General features: G+C 45.0%; 1 protein-coding gene across 1 annotated transcript in view; it reads left to right on the top strand.

The window, feature by feature from the left end:
- The window catches only part of LOC122802398 (SR-related and CTD-associated factor 4-like), a 1,636,555-nt gene that overhangs the window by 518,390 nt on the left and 1,100,759 nt on the right, over positions 1-17,406 (top strand). Inside the window, exon 6 of the mRNA XM_044072023.1 lies at positions 9,543-9,617. Within this exon, the coding sequence (XP_043927958.1) occupies positions 9,543-9,617 (75 nt within the window). The remainder of the gene's footprint in view (positions 1-9,542; positions 9,618-17,406) is intronic.

Genomic DNA, 17,406 nt, shown 5'->3' with positions numbered 1-17,406 from the left:
TGGAGGGGGGGGTGTAACAGTAGAGTATATTTTTGCCTGCAAACCTTTTAAAACAGTCAGCCACAGTTTGTAATCCACAGATAGTTCTCCAAATAAAGATGCCACCAGGGACAACAATGCTTGGCATGTACACATTTCCAGAGTAACACCTCAGAATTGATGCAGGATGTTCTAAAGCAGTCCCTCATTAGTGAACTGTACTGATTATAGAGAACAGGATTGACTAGCAGTAAAAACTCATTTTCCTGTACTGGGTAAACGGACCACACGCTGACTACAACAGCCAATATCCAATAGCATGGGCTGAAGCCTGCTCCCTGATTGTTGGAATTGTGTTAGATGGAGCTTCTTTGGGGTGGCTGGGGTTTGGGGGGGGGGGGTGTTTGAAGTTGGTGTTGAATTTCTCAGCCAGCAGATTTACTGCATCTCCCAGATGTCCTCTTCCTATGTTGCAGTATTCTTACTGTAGGATTTCCTGCCTCGGGTGACGTTTGCTCCTATTCAAAAGCTTAAGTCTAGTTGCTATAGGTGCATGGGACGTCACATGTAGGGCCATAAACTAGGGACCTTAAATGCGAAGTCTGCACGCATAGGCCTCAGAACTTTTCAGCCCCAGATGACATCTCATCAGTTGCTTCGCTCTACTCTAAAAGATTTAAAAGCTAAGTACCCTGTTGGGGAAACCTTGCGTTCTTTGTTTGTGCTTGGTTAGCTGTATTTTATATTTGCTGATGTCAGCTAAAAAGGGCAAATGCTGTTGCGGGCGTCAGGTACTGCATAAGGATACCCATGACTGTTGCGTCTTGTCTTGGGAGGGAACACTATCATATTTCGTGTTGCATTTGCCAATCTTTCGTACCAAAGACCCTCCACCTGTCTATCCGCACTAAATTTATATGTAGAGAAGTGTCTCAAAAAGTTTGCATTTAGAATGGACCACGAATTGGCCGCTCCGACTGAATCACCGTGGAAAAAAGCCAAAATTTCCAGGCCTACCTCCATTGTGTCTCAGCCATCTGATGTCCTACCAGCTTCCGATCTAGGAGTTGAGGGATATCCGACAGAACAGACTACTTCGGCTCCCACCGATGAAGCCCCTTCAGAAGTTGCAGCCCACATGTCCACTGAGAGCCCAGACATTTGTTCCTACTGATGAGGGGAAACGAGAAAGTCTGCCTGCCTTCGGAGACTCCTATTCCTGAGACTCAAGCTTCCGAGCTTAGGCCTTCTCCGAAACCAACGCCTATTAAACGTAAATAGAAAACTTAAACATCTGACTCCTACCCCTGAAGGAGTCCCTGACTGACCATCTTTCACTAACACTCTGCAGGCCTTTATGGGCCCACAGGCACTACTCCCTCACCTATACATGTGCTCAGCAATAGGCCTGCCTCTGCCATTTCTCTCCCCTTGCAGATTACCGAAGAAGGTGAGGGACTAGAACCTTGCTACTCTTTCTTCTGAAGAGTCCATTTCTTATGCATCCCAGATTGCCACCCCTTTAGAATATTGTTCACCAGATGAATCTATTGAAGGGGACTCGCCACCAGAGGATATTACGTTTGGTGAAACAACTAAGACGAAAGTCTTATTTTGAATTTTCCTGGTTAAGGGTCGCCACAGAGGAACTCCGGGCCACTAATCATTGGCAGTGGAATTTTACGGTGTCGAGTTGCCAGCCCGACACCCAACCTTCAAAGAAGGCACTCACGCAGACTTGTGCACCTACCTGCATGTCTTTAGATGTCACTTGACTGCGGGGAGGACATAGACTCCACACAGAAGGCACTCCAGCCAGGAATTGAACAGGAGAACTCTTGCTGTGATGCGACAATGCTAACCGTTGCACCACCGTAAGATGAAAGAGTACTTGAAATGGGACACTACCCAGATGCCTGACACCAAGAGGAGGTATTTTGAACTCCGTCAAGTGGAGTCTGCCTCCCCATCAGCCATCCCACCAGTCTTGCCTGCCTATCTGGATGCTTTTAACTCTGCACCCAAACACCCAGACTCTCAACCACCGGCACCTAAAAGACAAGGTTTTATACTGTTCCTGTTGAGCAAAATTTCTTAGTTAAACCCCCCTTGGCATATCCTGCAGTTATTGCTGTCTCTCCAGACAAGCAATCCAGACTAATTCCTTCTGCATCTTTTGCCTGCTGATAGACAGCAAAACCATGGACATGATTGGTAAAAGTGTACACCTCTTCCACCCTGGCCTTCCGTCCTATAAATTGCCAGACACACATGGTTAAATATTCACTGGACCTTGTTTAACAAGCAACTAATCTCCTGGCTGCCACACCTGACTGCCCTCCCAAATGAGACATAGCATCTAAATTGTCTTTGGCTTCACAGGTAGCCAGATATTCAGTTAGGTGCAATTATGATTATGCAGACGCCTCTGCTAGGTCAGCAGCTTTTGCTTCCATCCTCTGCAGATACTCTTGGCTGCGCCTACAACCTCTTCCAGAAGTCTTTAGAACTAAGATTATGGATGCCCCTTTAGACCTTAACCTTTTATTTGGAAAACAGTCTGCAGAGCCTTTTAAAAATCTGCAGGAGAAAAGCAAGGAATTGCAGGATGTCAAGCATTTGCTTGTCCCCTATTCCAAAGTATTACAGGAACTACCCTGCGAGAACCTCCTTCCTCTGCCACCCCTTCATCCTCCAGGCACAGGAGGGGAACCAGAAGGCAGGCATTCTCCAGACTTGCCATCTCTCAACCAAGTCCTAGACCGTCCTTTCAGGACACAAATCCACCCAACAGTGCGTGACTGACTTGTCCATCTGCCTCGGTCAGCCTGCCTATCCCACTGTTTACCCATCTGGAAAACCAGTTCAGACCAATGGGTAGAGTATCTTCAAAAATGGAGACTTCATTTCCTGGAGGGAAACGCCCATTCCTTTTCCCCCAAAAAAAACAAATCCATCTCCTGCCACAAATTCTTCAAGACCTCCAAAAACTAGGAATGGTATAGCCTGTTCCTCCTGGGCAGGAAGGAAAAGGATTTTGCTCAAGACTTTCTGGTTCCCGTAAAGGGTGGTCCTTGGAGACCTATACCGAATCCATCTTTCCTGAACCTATTTCTAGAAGTACGTTCTTTGAAAATGCTCCCCCTCCCAACCCTACTCCCTCATCTCAGACCAGGCCATCATAGCCACTCTGGATCTAATGTTTCACTGTTGCAGTCATTACATTTGGATTATCTGCTTGCAGGTAGCCCTTAGTCGGCCTGCTTAAAGTCTTGGGTCCTCCGGTTTCTGTCCCTTCTTCCATGACGTCAGGGGTATAAAATATGCAGTAGACGCCATTACTTCAGTCTTTCTTGCTGTGCAGTGTCCGAAGTAGTTCACAAGTGCTGGTCGGCAGACTCCTGAAATTTTCATTTTCGAGTTTCAGAATCAAAGTCTTCAACTAAAGCTAAGTACCCCATTGGGGAAACTTTTTCTTGCTCCTTACTGATGTCAGTAAGTTAATTGCATTACTTGTGGAAAGCAAATGCCTCAAAGATTTTCATTCATACTGTATTCCTTGCCTAGGTCCTGATCTCGACGTACCTTGCTGTTGGTTTTGTGCTTTATTTAATCACCGCACTGACAGTCTACTGTATATTTTTGCCTCTAAATATTTTGGTTCTCTGTTTAATTATCCAGAAATGTTGGTTAGCCATCAGACTACCGGGATTCCGAAAAAAACGCAAAGATAGACAGGCTGCCAAGGTCCAAAACTGCCGACGATGCTTCTAAGCCAGTCGCCAGTTCGCCGGTACTCAGTGAGACACTTTCATAGCCCCTGATACCCGCTACTTCTGATTCGCAGGCCTCTACTGAGACCCATTCGGAGTCTGGTATGCCGCGAGATGCTTCAGCTTTGGAACCCGTGGATGTCTCTACCTTGGATAGGTTTGGAGCCGCTGTGTAGGCACTGGCTTCTGAGAGTATTCAGGCCAACAGACTTGCATATTAAACTGACGCCTCCTTTACTTAGGCCTGACTCTTGATCAATGCCTAAAAAAAGATGCTCAGGCCTCTATGCCTAAAAACAAATGAGTGGCTGAAGATCTAATAACTCTAATCAGGGGTAGCCATCCCCCCTTTTAAGAGGCCTAGGACTGAAGTTTATTATGAATCCCTCTGATCAGAAGAAACAGAAAAAACAGAATCCCGATCTGGATTTGCCCTTATGTACTTATGAAGATTCTGAAGCAGAGGACTCCATTCCCTCCGCTTCCCCTCCTAAGGATTTTTCATTTGGGGAAACCTTACATAATCTAAGGGAGCATTTCCAGTGGGAAAGCCAGGATTTTTCTGATTCAAAACAGAGGCTTTAGGGATTTCCTTCTCCTACCTCAGCATAGGCCTTAGCTGCTATTCCTCCTGTACAAGACATTGTTTATGCTTTTTTGGAATCTAGTTTGGCTCCTGATTCCCTGCGTCCTTCTCCCAGAAAACCTGCCCAATACTACAGGGTCCCTGAGTCCCACAAGTTCCTTTTTAAAAATTCTATTGCAGATCCAGAGACTATTTCACAGGGGCCCAAGGGCGTTAAGGCTTCTACTGCTAAAAATCCTACCCCTTCTGATAGAGACTCCAGGACACTGGATAGATGGGGTAAGAAGGTTTACACTTCTGCAACCTTTGTCATTAGGGCTTTAAACTGCCAGTTTCATATGTTAAAGTATCAGCAACATGTTATTGGACTGCTTAAACAGAAAATGATGATTACTGACTGTGTGGAAAATAAAGAATTACAGGATTTATTGTATTCTGTTGAACATGTTGGTAAACATACATTGCAATGTGGTTTTGATTCATTAGAGGCAACTTGCAGGGCTGCTGTCACTGGGTCTGTACTTAGAAGGTATGTTTGGCTTAAGGAGCAAACTTTGCCAGATCATGTTAAAGCTAATGTACTGGATGCTCCCTTAAACCAAGACCGCCTGTTTGGCAACAAAGCAGAAGTAGTACTTAAAAAGATGGAGGAAAAAGCTAAATCTATGCAGACTGTTAAAGATTTCCTGCAAGTACAGCCTCCCAGATTTAGTAGGCACTGGCCTAAGAATTGGTCCTTTCCTGTCTCTTCCAGGCTTTCTCGGTCCAAACCCAGGACCAGAAGACCACCCAGGCTTCGGTGTCAAGGTACTCACAGGCCTAAGCACTGGGGGGCTCCCACTTCCAAAGCTGGAAGTAGTAAGACAAACCCCTATGGTAAACATTCACAATGACTTAACTTTAAACCTTCCAAGCCCTGCTCAACTGACTGTTCCTTTAGGGGGGGAAAAGTGGGAACTCATTAGCCAAGACAAATGGGCTTTGGATATAGTTTTCCAAGGATACAGATTCCACTTCCACTCCTTACCAACCCCAAACGGTTTGCCAGACCTACCCCTAAATCTGTGGGCAGAGGCTCAAAAGCAGGTTTTCTCTCTAAGTATCAGGGCTATTCAGTCTGTCCCAGAAGAGGAATGGGGGCAAGCTTTTTACTCAACTTTTCCTGGTACCCAGAAAAGACCATTCCTGGCCACCTATTTTGGACCGGTTTGTAATTTTTGTAATCCCAAAATTCAAAATACTAACTTTTCATCAGCTGCTTCCCATGCTTGGCAAAAATGCCTGGTTGGCAACACTGGATTTAAAGGAAGCCTACCTGCACATCCGAATAAGGGAATCTTGAAGACACCTACGCTTCAGAGCAGGCTGCATGCACCATCCGTTCTCTGCACTGTCCTTTGGCTTATCTACTGCGCCCAGGGTATTCACAAAGTGCCTAGCTCCAGTCATTGCATTCTGCAGGCAAAGAAATATTCAGATATACCCATTCTTGGACGATTGTCTAATTCAGGTAGAAAGCCAGGGCAATACTATTAAATCATTTGGCATTACTAACTTCTCTGGGTTGCACCATAAACTAAAAGAAATCACATCTGGTACCCTGCCAACAAATTGTATTCCTGGGAGCAAGCTTGAATACATCTTCCCAGATGGCCTACCTCACCCCAGCGAAACAAGTTTGACAGCTTACTTCAATCTACTGGCCACAAGGACCCAGCTATCTGCAGGGAAAATACTGTAAGCCCTGGGGTTCATGGCCTCTTGCATTCTACTAATTCCATATGCAAGACTGCATATGAGGAAACTACAATGTTATCTAAAAAGCCTATGGTGTCAACATTCTCAGGACCTAGTCAATGATTCCTATCAACCCTTGTGTAAAGACAGAGTTCCTTTGTTGGGCATAGTCCTGCCACCACAAGGGACTGCCATTCACTCTACCCCCTGCTGCCCAAACCCTAACAGACACATCAGACTATGCATGGGGGGCTTACTTGGCAGGGCAGTGCATTCAGGGCAAATGGAACCAGAGTCAAATGCACCTGCATTTCAATCGAAAATAAATGTTAGCTGTACAGAATGCTCTGACAGCCTTAATGTATCAAATTCTTCCAGGACAATTATTGGTAAAGACTGACAGTACCACCATTATGTGCTACATTAACAAGCAGGCGGAGCCCACTCGTACCCTCTCTGCAGACTAACCATGGCTCTGATGACACAGCCTTGAGCTACCAAGTGCACCTACAAGCTCAGTTCTGCCAGGCAAGCTAAATACACTGGCAGACCTAAGCAGAAATCTCATGGACCCACACGAGTGGAAACTGGAACCAAAGAATGTTCATCGTTTTGAGAAACAAATGGGGGAGCCCAGAGATGGACTTGTTTGCGTCTCCTTAGAACTACCGATTGGACAAATTCTGGAAAAACCTATCTGTTTATTCCTTTCCCCCTCTGCCTCTCATCTCCAAAATTCTACTAAAGATCAAACAGGACAAACCAAGGACAATACTGATTGCACCAGACTGGCCATGCCAACACTGGTGTGTACCCCCCTCTTGCGCAGTGACTGCTGGAACCATGGCACCTGCCTCAGACCCCTGCTCTGCTGTCCCAGCAGGAGAGCCAGATTCTGTACCCCCAGCTTCAAACCCTGACCCTTGCAGCCTGGCTAATTACCTGTGCTCTCTGTTACCCTCATTCAGTAAGCAAGTGTTGGATGTCATTCGGGAGGCAAGGAGGCCTAGTACTAGAAAATCCTATGCTGAAAAGTGGAAAAGATTCTGTTCCTGGAGCCAAACTCAGGGGATGGGCACAACAGTGCCCAATTTACTTCACATTTTTCAATACTTAATTGAGATGCTTCACAAGGGCTTTTCCTTTTCTTCCATTAAAATTCATCCCTCTGCCATTTCAGCACATAATACAGAGCCACCCATCTTCTCTCATCGACTGCTGAAGCAATTCCTCAGAGGGGCCAAAAACTTTAGACCCCCCAGGAAGAGCCCCTACTCCAGCCTGGGACCTTAACTTTTTGTTGGGAAAGCTCACTGTACCTCCCTTTGAGCCATCTACAAATGCAGAGTTGAAATTCCTTTCTTGGAAAACAGCCTTCCTTCTAGCCATCACTTCAAGAAGAGTGTCTGAATTACAGACCATGGCAGTGGAGCCTTTCATCATCTTTCATGTGGACAGGGTGTCCCTCAGGACCAATCCCTATATTGCCAAGGTGGTATCCAGTGTGGCCCTTAATCGGTCCATTCATTTGCCATCCTTTCCTAATCCACAGAACAAAGGAGAACAAATGCTGTGCTCCTTGGACGTGAACAGTCCTCAAACAGTCAAATGTCTTACCAGAAACATTTGTTGGATGGAGTGGTGGCATTAAGACACAAATGAGGAGGTGCTCTTGTTTGAGATTAAGAGATTTGGAACATGATTTTTGCTGCATAAATTCATGTTGGCAGGAAACGTGAAGGGTTCGTTGTGAACAGGAAGTGAACAGAGGCGACAAGGGCAGCTGATCATATGAACATAGTACTACCTGAATCACGAAACCTGCTTTTTTATAGGTTAATTTTCAACTGTGCCTGCCCACTATATCTTGCTTCTAAGGGACCATCCTCCAGAAAACCATGAGGGTATGCTTTGTGCTCTCAACGTCCAGCAATGAGCTTTTTTAATGGACCTAACTCCTTCCCCGGTGGGGAGCGCACTTGCTTAATGGTCCAACACCCCATCATTCGTCACATGCTCACCCATATCTGCTGCTGGCACTGGCTTTGGTAGCCATGCCTGTTCTCCTGATCTGAATCCTACTGCATTGAGGAGTGTTTGCTCTCCACCAGCGTCCTGTCATTGGAGCTGCTGCACAGCCTGGATTAGAACAGTCACAACCCCTTACCCCAAGATAGCCAGTGTTTATCCTCCATACTTGTGCTATTAAATGCCTGAGCTGCTAGTCAAACTCAGGTTGCCTCAGCTGTAGTCTGGATTATATTGCTTGATGCCAGTAGTGTAGGCAGAAGTACTTTTTCAGAGGTGTGCACCAAAGGAGTGGACTGCTGGAGTGGGCGATGAGGGATTCGAGTCCTTCATTGTGGCATGAGGTAGGGTTAAAATGGGTAGGAGGGGAGCCATGGATAAAGAATGAGAAAGCACTTGAATGGCAGACTGGATTGGCTTATTGTCTTCTGAGGTTAGGCAAATGTAAAAGGATGGAGGACCAACTTATTGCACATCTCTCTGGATGTCAATTATGTTAGTCTTTGGCCGCCAGTTACTTTGAAATTGATTTAGGTTGAGTAAAGGCTTGTATAAAGGCAGAAGTGACTGCATTGCTTTATCAGGTTTTTGAATTTTTCTGTCTCTTGATACGCAAGCTAAGAAAGGGAAGTGTATAGCATTGTGATAATTTAGACATGGTGTTGAGAGCAGGTTCGGGCTTTGCTGGATCCAGGGGCTGCTGTCCTAAAACCATTTTTCCATTTCAAAAATTTTGAGGAAACTGCCTTTCCTCTTATGTAAGAGTCTTTGATACGCTTTTCAGGTTTTCCCTTTTAAAAAATTTGGGCAGTTGGATTTTTTTGCTCTGATTCAGACTTGCTGTTTGCATATAGAGAGCAGTACAGGGTAATGTCTTAGCGTATTGCAGAAGCAGACCAAGTAAGGTGTTCAGGCTCCCCTCCTACCCATTTTAACCCTACCTGCTGGTCTTTCTTCCATCTGTTAGGTTTTCCTGTAGGTTATTTTTTTGTAAGGTACGTGGGGTTTCGTGATCTTTCTTGTTGGTTCATCCCTTTTTACCGTAAAGGGATATTCTCTAGTTTGTGAAGAAGTATCCAAACATGTGCAGTGACTTAACTGCTTGAATTCTGCCACTTGTCTTCTTGTAGTGTGCAGTATTCCACTCCAGACAGATAACCTTGTGTAATTGTTTCCTGTTTTTGTACTGTTGCCTTTGAAATTCTTGAGTGTTGGAAGAATTGACTGATTATGGAATGACATTTCTTTGTGAAAACCCTTTAAAAGAAGAAATGAATAATAGGTTCCATTGGAAAATCAACTTAGATTTATGTTTGAGATTCATAATATTTTGTAGATACTGTTGAATGTCTGCAGGTGTAGTTCATGAAAAGGTTTACTTTTTGCTTCACACATTCTTGGTAAACGTTTGAGAATAACCTGTAATTCACTTGTTGAAGGTTCAGGAGGGCTGTCACCATGGAGTAGCATGATGCAGGAGCAACAAGAAACACAGGAGTCGTCTTTGTCTCAAGGTAATCTGAATTATAAGAAAAAGTTGGCTGCAGAAGTGCAAATTGACACAGAATGAGCACTTTTTGTTTTAAGTTTCATGCGTATTTGTTTTTTTTTTTACATCCAGATTTTGGAAGTAAAATGGATGGCTGCAGTCTTCCCTCTAGTATCATTAGGAGTCTTTATTTTGCACTGCTTGTTTTTGGCCTGCCTAATTTTCATATTTCAGTCATTACTCTGGACAAATGTTGGAAATACTGTAATCCTTGTGTAATCTGAGGAGCTTGTGCTTCTACACATGCTTTATAGCATGCTGAGAAAGGCAGGGATTGGGCATTTTATGCAGTACTGGACTGGAGATGGTTCTAAAAAAAGAAAATGTGAATGTGTGGAAAAATGTTAATTGGTGCATATTTGCCAATGTTAAGTGATTTTAAGGTTTTTTAAAAAAAATCCAGCTGTGGTTGGCCGTAAGCTAAGCTATTTGTGTTGCAAGTGACATAACCAATTTTAAAACACCATTCCCTTGAATCAAATGCTCCTGTCTGATCTGATTTTTCTTTGTGTTTCACTGTTGCAGTTATCACACTTGAGTACTCTGCCTGCAGTTGGCCCGAATACCAGAGTCTTGGGATTTCTGTGTAGTCTGCTGTCGCCTTTTCCATGACGTCAGGTCGTTAGGGGTATAAAACATGCAGCCGACGCCATTACATCAGTCTTTCTTGCCGTGAAGGAGCCTGAAGCAGAAGCCATTCGCAAGTGCCGGTCGGCAGCTTCCTGAAATTTTTGTTTTTCGAGTTTCAAGCCTGAAGTCTTCTAAAGCTAAGTACCCCGTTGGGGATCCTGTTTTCTTGCTCTAACCGATGTCGGAAAAAGTTAACAATTGTCTTGCCCGTGGAAAGCAAATACATCTGAGATATTCATTCTTACTGCGTCACCTGTTCAGGCCCAGACCATGACGTTGTTTGCTGTCGGTTTTGTGCCTTTAACGCCCGAACCATTCGTTGGGCTATCTTTGTCGCTAAATTCTTTCGCTTTTGTTCTCCGTATTACAAAATGGTTTCCATAAGCCCCCCGACTATCCTTGTGTTTTTTTGGTAGATCGGTAAAGATGGAAAACTGCCAATGACGCTTCCGTTAAGCTAGTCGACAGTCTGCCTGTACTCAGTGAGGTGCCTTCGCAGCCCCTGATACCCACTTCTACAGATTCACAGGCCTCTGAGACCCATTCGGAGTCCGGTATGCCATTTGATGCTACTTCGACTGTGAAGTCTGCGGATATCTCTACCTTGATGGGTCCGGAGCCGCTGTGCAGGCACCGGCTTTTGAGGGTGTATTCAGACCTACGATATTCGTATTAAACCGACCACTTCATTTTAAACTAAAACTGCAGAGTTTCTCAGGCCCAATCTGCCATGCCACAAAAAACAAATGCTTAGAATGGCTGAAGATCTTATTACTCTAGGGGAAGCAAGCCCCCCCCCTTCCCCTGCTGAAAGACAAAGAATTGAATTTCCTTCTGATTCTACAGACCAGGAGTCCGATGCCTCTGACCCTTCTGATTACCAGGACATACCCTTATCTACCAATGAGTAAAGCAAATACCTCAAAGATTTTCATTCGTACTGCATTCCTTGCTTAGGCCCAGACCACAACGTCCCTCGCTGTTGGTTTTGTGCCTTGTTCAACCCCCGAACTATTAGTAGTCAGGCTATCTTTGCAGCAGATTATTTTGGTACTCTGTATCAGTACTTCAGAATGGCTTTGTCATCCGACTACCAATCTTCCGAAAAAAACAAAGATAAAGACAGACTGCATAGCTCCAAAACTGCCGAAAATGCTTCCGTTAAGCTGGTCGCCAGTCCGCCGGTACTCAGTGAGGCGCTTTTGCAGCCCCTGATAACTGTTACCTCAGATTTGCATACCTCTGAGACCCATTCGGAGTCCAGTATGCCACAAGATGCTTCAACTATGGAACCTGCAGATGTCTCCATCTTGGATGGGTCTCTAGCTGTTGTGCAGGCACCGGCTTCTGAGGGGTGTATTCAGGCCTACAGACTTGCATTGTAAACCAACGCCATCTTCACCCAGGCCTAAAACTCGCACCACGCCTAGAAAACCGACGTCCAAGCCACATGCTCAGGCCCATATGCCTAAAAAAACAAATGCTTAGAATGGCTGACTACCTTGTTACCTTAATTAGGGGAAGCCAGCCTCTGAGACCCAGAACTGATTTTCCTTCTGATTTCTTCTGATCAGGAATCTTATTTCTGTTCCTTCTGATTATCAGGATTTGGCCTTGTCTACCTGTGAGGATTCTGAAGCAGAGGATTCCATTCCCTCTTCCCCTCCAGAAGCTTTTTCTTTTGGTGAAACTTTGCGCACTCTTAGGGAGCATTTCCACTGGGAAAGGCAGGATTATTGACTCCAAAAACAGGCTTGGGGAATTCTTAATCCTTCCTCAACACAGGCCTTTAGCTATCCCTCCTGTTCTGGACATTGTAGATGATGCTTTCTTGGAATCTAGCCTTTCCCCAGACACTTTACCTCCAACTCCCAGAAAACTTAACCGGTATTAGAGTATCTGACTCTTACAAGTTCCTCTTCAAGAATTCTACTGCAGATCCAGAGACCATTTCCCAAGTACCAAAAGGCATTAAGGCTACTACTGCCAAAAATCCTACCTCTTCTGATAGAGATTCTAGAGCCGTGGACAGATGGGGCTAAGAAGTTATACACATTTGCTACTTTGGCCATTAGGGCTTTAAATTGCCAGTTTCATATGTTAAAGTACCAGCAGCATATTATGGGACTACTTAAACAGAAAATGATGTTGATTCCTGACTGTGCTGAACACACAATTACAGGATTTAATGCATTCTGCGGAACAAGTTGATAAACATACTTTGCAATGTGTTTTTCACTCTTTTGAAGCATCTTGCAGGGCTGCTGTCACTGGGTCTGTACTTAGAAGGCATGCTTGGCTTGAGGAGCAAATCTTGCAAGATCATGTTAAAGCTAAATTACTGGATTCTCCCTTAAACCAAGACCACCTGTTTGGCAACAAAGCAGTAGTCGTCCTTCAAAAGGATGGAAGAAAAATCTAAATCTATGCAAATGTTAATTTCCTACAAGTACAGCCTCCCAGTTTTAGTATGCATTGGCGTTCAAAGAATCGGTCCTTTCCGGTCTCTTCCAGGCCTTCTCGGTGCAAACTCAGGACCAGCAGACCACCTAAGTTACAGTCTCAGGCTACGCACAAGCCTAAGCAGTTGGGGGGCTCCCACTTGCAAAGCAGGGAGTAGTAAGCCACCTCCCTATGGAAAAATGGCTCAATGACTTAACCTTAACCCTTCCAAGCCCTGCTCAACTGCCTGCTCCCTTTGTAGGAAAACTTGCCCTGCATGCAAAAAACTGGGAATTTATTACCCAGGACAAATGGGTTTTGAATATAGTTCCCCAAGGATACAGATTCCACTTCCACACCCTACCAACCCCAAACGGTTGGCCAGACCCTACCCCAAATCAGTGGGCGGAGGCCCAACAGCAGGTTCTCTCTCTTCTAAGTATCGGGGATATTCAAAGTGTCCCCAGCAGAACAGAGGGGGCAAGGTTTTTATTCAAGACTTTTCCTGGTACCCAGAAAAGACGGCTCTTGGCATCCTATCCTGGACTTCTCTATTCTAAACACCTTTCTCGTAATTCCAAAATTCAAAATACTAACCCTTCAACAGCTGCTTCCTATGCTAGGCAAAGATGCCTGATTGACAACCTTAGACTTAAAGGAAGGTTAGCTGCACATTCCAATAAGGGAATTTTGCAGGAAATACCTACGCTTCCGGGCAGGGTCCATGCACTATCAGTTCTCTGCACTTCCCTTTGGCTTATCTACTGTGCCCAGGTTTTTCATGGTCTAGCTCAAGCCATTGCATTTTGCAAGCAGAGAAATACTCAAATATACCTAAACTTGGACAAGTCTGATTCAGGCAGAAAGCCAGGACTTTATATTCAAACATCTGGCATTCATAAAGAAACTTCTAACCTCACTGGGGTACACCATAAATAAAGAAATCTCACCTAGTACCCTGTCAACAGATTGAATTCCTGGGAGCAAGCTTGAACATAACTTCCCAGATGGCTTTCCTCACTCCAGAGAAACACGTTTATTTGACAACCTACTTCAAACTATTGGCCACAAAGACCCAGCTATCTGCAAGGAAAATTCTGCAAGCCCTGGGGTTTATGGCCTCATGCATTCTGCTAATTCCATATGGAAGACTGCATATGAGGAAAGTACAATGTTATCTAAAAAGACTAGGGTGTCAACGTTCTCAGGACCTGGAATCAGAGTGCTGTTATTTTATTCCTTGTATAAAGACAGAGTTTCTTTGGTGGGCAGAGGCCTGCTATCACAAGGGGCACCCTTTCACTCTTACCCCTGCTGCCCAAACCATAACAGATGCATCCGTGTATGCATGGGGGGCTCACTTGGCTGGGCAGTGCATTCAGGGCAAATGGAACCAGAGATAGATGCACCTGCATATCAAAAAAAAGAAATGTTAGCTGTAAAGAATTCCCTGACAACCTTCAAAGACCGCATTCTTCCAGGACAACTATTGGTAAAGACAGAACACCACAGTTGTGGTACATAAGCAGGGGGGAACCCATCCGTACCCTCTATGCACACTAGCCATGGCTCTGTGGAACACAGCCTTGAGCTTCCAAGTGCACCTACAAGCTCAATTCCTGCCATGCAAGCTAATTTCACTGGCAGATGACCTAAGGAGAAATCTCATGGGCCCACACGAATGGAAACAGATACCAAAAATATTCAACCTCTTGAACAAATGGGGGACTCTAGGTAGACCAGTTTTTCCCCTCAAAACTATAAGTTCTGCACAAGGACTCCCACAGTCGAGCTTGGAAAGTGGATGCCTGATCCTTAACCTGGGAAAGCCACTCTTTACCTTTCCCCCTCTGCCTCTCCTCTCAAAGGTTCTGCAAAAGATCAAACAGGACAAGCCAAGGACAGTACTGATTGCACCAGACTGGCCAAGCCAGCACTGGTGTACCCCCTCTTGTACCGTATGGCACTGCTGGAACCATGGCACCTGCCTCAGACCCTTTCTCTGCTGTCCCAGCAGGCTGGCCATATTTCTGCACCCTCAGCTTCAAACCCTGAACTTTGCACCCTGGATAATTCCTTGAGCTCTCCAGTAGCATCCCTCAGTAAGCAGGTGCTAGATATTCTGGAGGCATGGAGGCCTAGTACTGGAAAACCCTATGCTAAAAAGTGTAAAAGATACTGTTCCTGGAGCCAGTCTCTGGGAATGGGCACAACGGTGCCCAGCGTACCTCATATTCTTCAGTACTTAACAGAAGTGCTCCACAAGGTCCTATCATTCTCAATTAAAATTCATGCCTCTGCCATTTCTGCACATTATAATACTGAGACAACCCTCTTCTTGCTAAAGCAATTCCTTAGAGGGGCTAAAAGTTTAAGGCCCCCCCCCCCCCAGGAGAGCCCCTGCTCCAGCCTGGGACCTTAAATTTGTATTGGAAAAGCTCACACTTCCTCCTTTTGAGCCAGCTGCAACTGCAGAGTTGAAATTCCTTTCTTGGAAAATAGCCTTCTAGCCATCACTTCAGCAAGAAGAGTGAATTACAGGCCCTCATGGCAGTGAAACCCTTCATTGTCTTACATGCAGACAGGGTTTCCCTCAGGACCAAGCTTTACTTTATGCCCAAGGTGGTGTCTAGTGTGGCCCTAAATCAGTTCATTCATTTGCTTACTTTTTTCCCTAATCCACAAAACAAAGTAGAACGAATACTGCACTCTCTGGATGTGCACAGAGAACTTAGATTTTATTTGGTCAGGACTAAACCTCTCAGAAAATCTGAACAGCTGCTAGTTGGCTTTGCTGCAGGGGCAGAGGGGGAAGGCCATTTCAAAGCAAACCATTTCTAAATGGATTGCCCATTGCATTCATTTCTGGTACAAGCACCATGGAAAGCCTACCCCACAGGGGATAAGATTACATCCCACCAGGGCTGCATCTACCTCTACAGCCTTCCTCAGAAAAGTCCCTACCAGGGACATCCTAGTAGCTGCTACCTGGAACTCTGTACATACCTCCACCAAGCATTACCACATGCCTATTGTTTCTAAATCCAGAGATGGATTTGTCACTGCAGTCTTGCAGGACTTAGTAGCTGACCCCAATGCTGATGTTCTTCGTGTTTCACTGTTGTAGTCATTACATTTGGGTAATCTGCTGGCATGTTGCCCTCAGTCGGCCTGATTAACAAAGTCTTGGGTCCTGCGTCGGTTGCTGTCCCTTCTTCCATGACGTCAGGTCGTCTGGTATAAAACATGCAGCTGACGCCATTTTCCTCAGTCTTTCTTGCCGCACGGTGCCCAAAGCAGTTCGTAATTGCCTGAAATTTTCATTTTTGAGTTTCAGAACCGAAGTCTTCAACCTAAAGCTAAGTACCTCGTTGGGGAAACTATTTTCTTGCTCCTTACCGATGTCAGTAAGTTAATTGTATTACTTGTGGGAAGCAAATACCTCAAGGATTTTCATTTGTACTGTATTCCTTGCCTAAGCCCTGACCACAACGTTTTATTCAACACACTATTAAGCGTCAGTATATTTTTGCATCAAAATATTTTGGCTCAAGATTTAACTATCCAGAAATGTCGTCCGGTTAGTAATTAGACTACTGGAATACCTACAAAATGCAAAGAAAGAGACCGTCTAGGTCCAAAACCAATGCTTCTCCTAAGCCAGTTGCCGGTTCGCTGGTACTCAGTGAGGCACTTTCGCAGCCCCTGATGCCCGCTGCTTTTTGCAGGTCTCTACTGACACCCATTCGGAGTCTGGTATGCCGCGAGTCACTTTAAGTATGGAACCTGCGGATGCCTCTACCTTAGATGGGTCCGGAGCCGCTGAGCAGGCACCAGCTTCTGAGGGTGCTTTCAGGCCTAAAGATTTGTATATTAAACGCCATCTTCAAAACTAAGGCCAAAATCAACTTCTGTGTCTAAAAAAAACTGACGCTTGGCCCACGTGCACAAGACCCTATGCCTAAAAAACAAATGATCAAAATGGCTGAGGATTTAATTACTTTGATCAGGGGTGTACCCATCCCCCTCCTGCTAAAAGGCCTAGGCAAGGCACTGACTATGAATCTTCAGATCAGGTTTCTATTTCTTCTGATTCCTCTTCTGATCAGGAATTATCTATTCCACCTTATGAGGACTCTGATGCAGAAGATTCCATCCCTTCTCCTGAGGATTTTTCTTTTGGAGGAACTTTGCATACCCTAAAGGAGCACTTTCACTGGGAGAGTCAGGATGCCTCAGAATCTAAAAAGAGGCTTGGGGATTTCCTCCTTCCTCAGTATATGCCTTTGCCTATACCTCCTTTTCTAGACATTGTTGATTTCTCAGAAGCCAGCATGGCTCCTGATTCCCTGCCATCGACTCCTAGTAAGCCAGACAGTTATTACAGGGTTCCTGACTCCCACAAATTCCTTTTTAAAAACCCTACTGCTGACCCTGAAACCATTTCTCAGGGTCCCAAGGGCGCTAAGGCTTCTACTGCTAAAAATCCTACCCCTTCTGATAGAGACTCCAGGGTGCTGGATAGATGAGGTAAGAAGGTTTACACGTCTGCAACCTTAGCAATCAGGGCTTTAAATTGTCAGTTTCATATGCTTAAATAACAGCATGTCATGGGCTTAAGCAGAAAATGATTATTTCTGACTGTGGAAAATAGAGTTGCAGGATTTATTGCATTCAGCTGA

The sequence above is a fragment of the Protopterus annectens genome, chromosome 5.part0, assembly GCF_019279795.1.
Source record: "Protopterus annectens isolate FY-2018-M chromosome 5.part0, PAN1.0, whole genome shotgun sequence".
Taxonomy (NCBI): domain Eukaryota; kingdom Metazoa; phylum Chordata; order Ceratodontiformes; family Protopteridae; genus Protopterus; species Protopterus annectens.
Note: the sequence above shows the minus strand (reverse complement) of the source record. Positions and strands in the feature narration are given on the sequence as shown.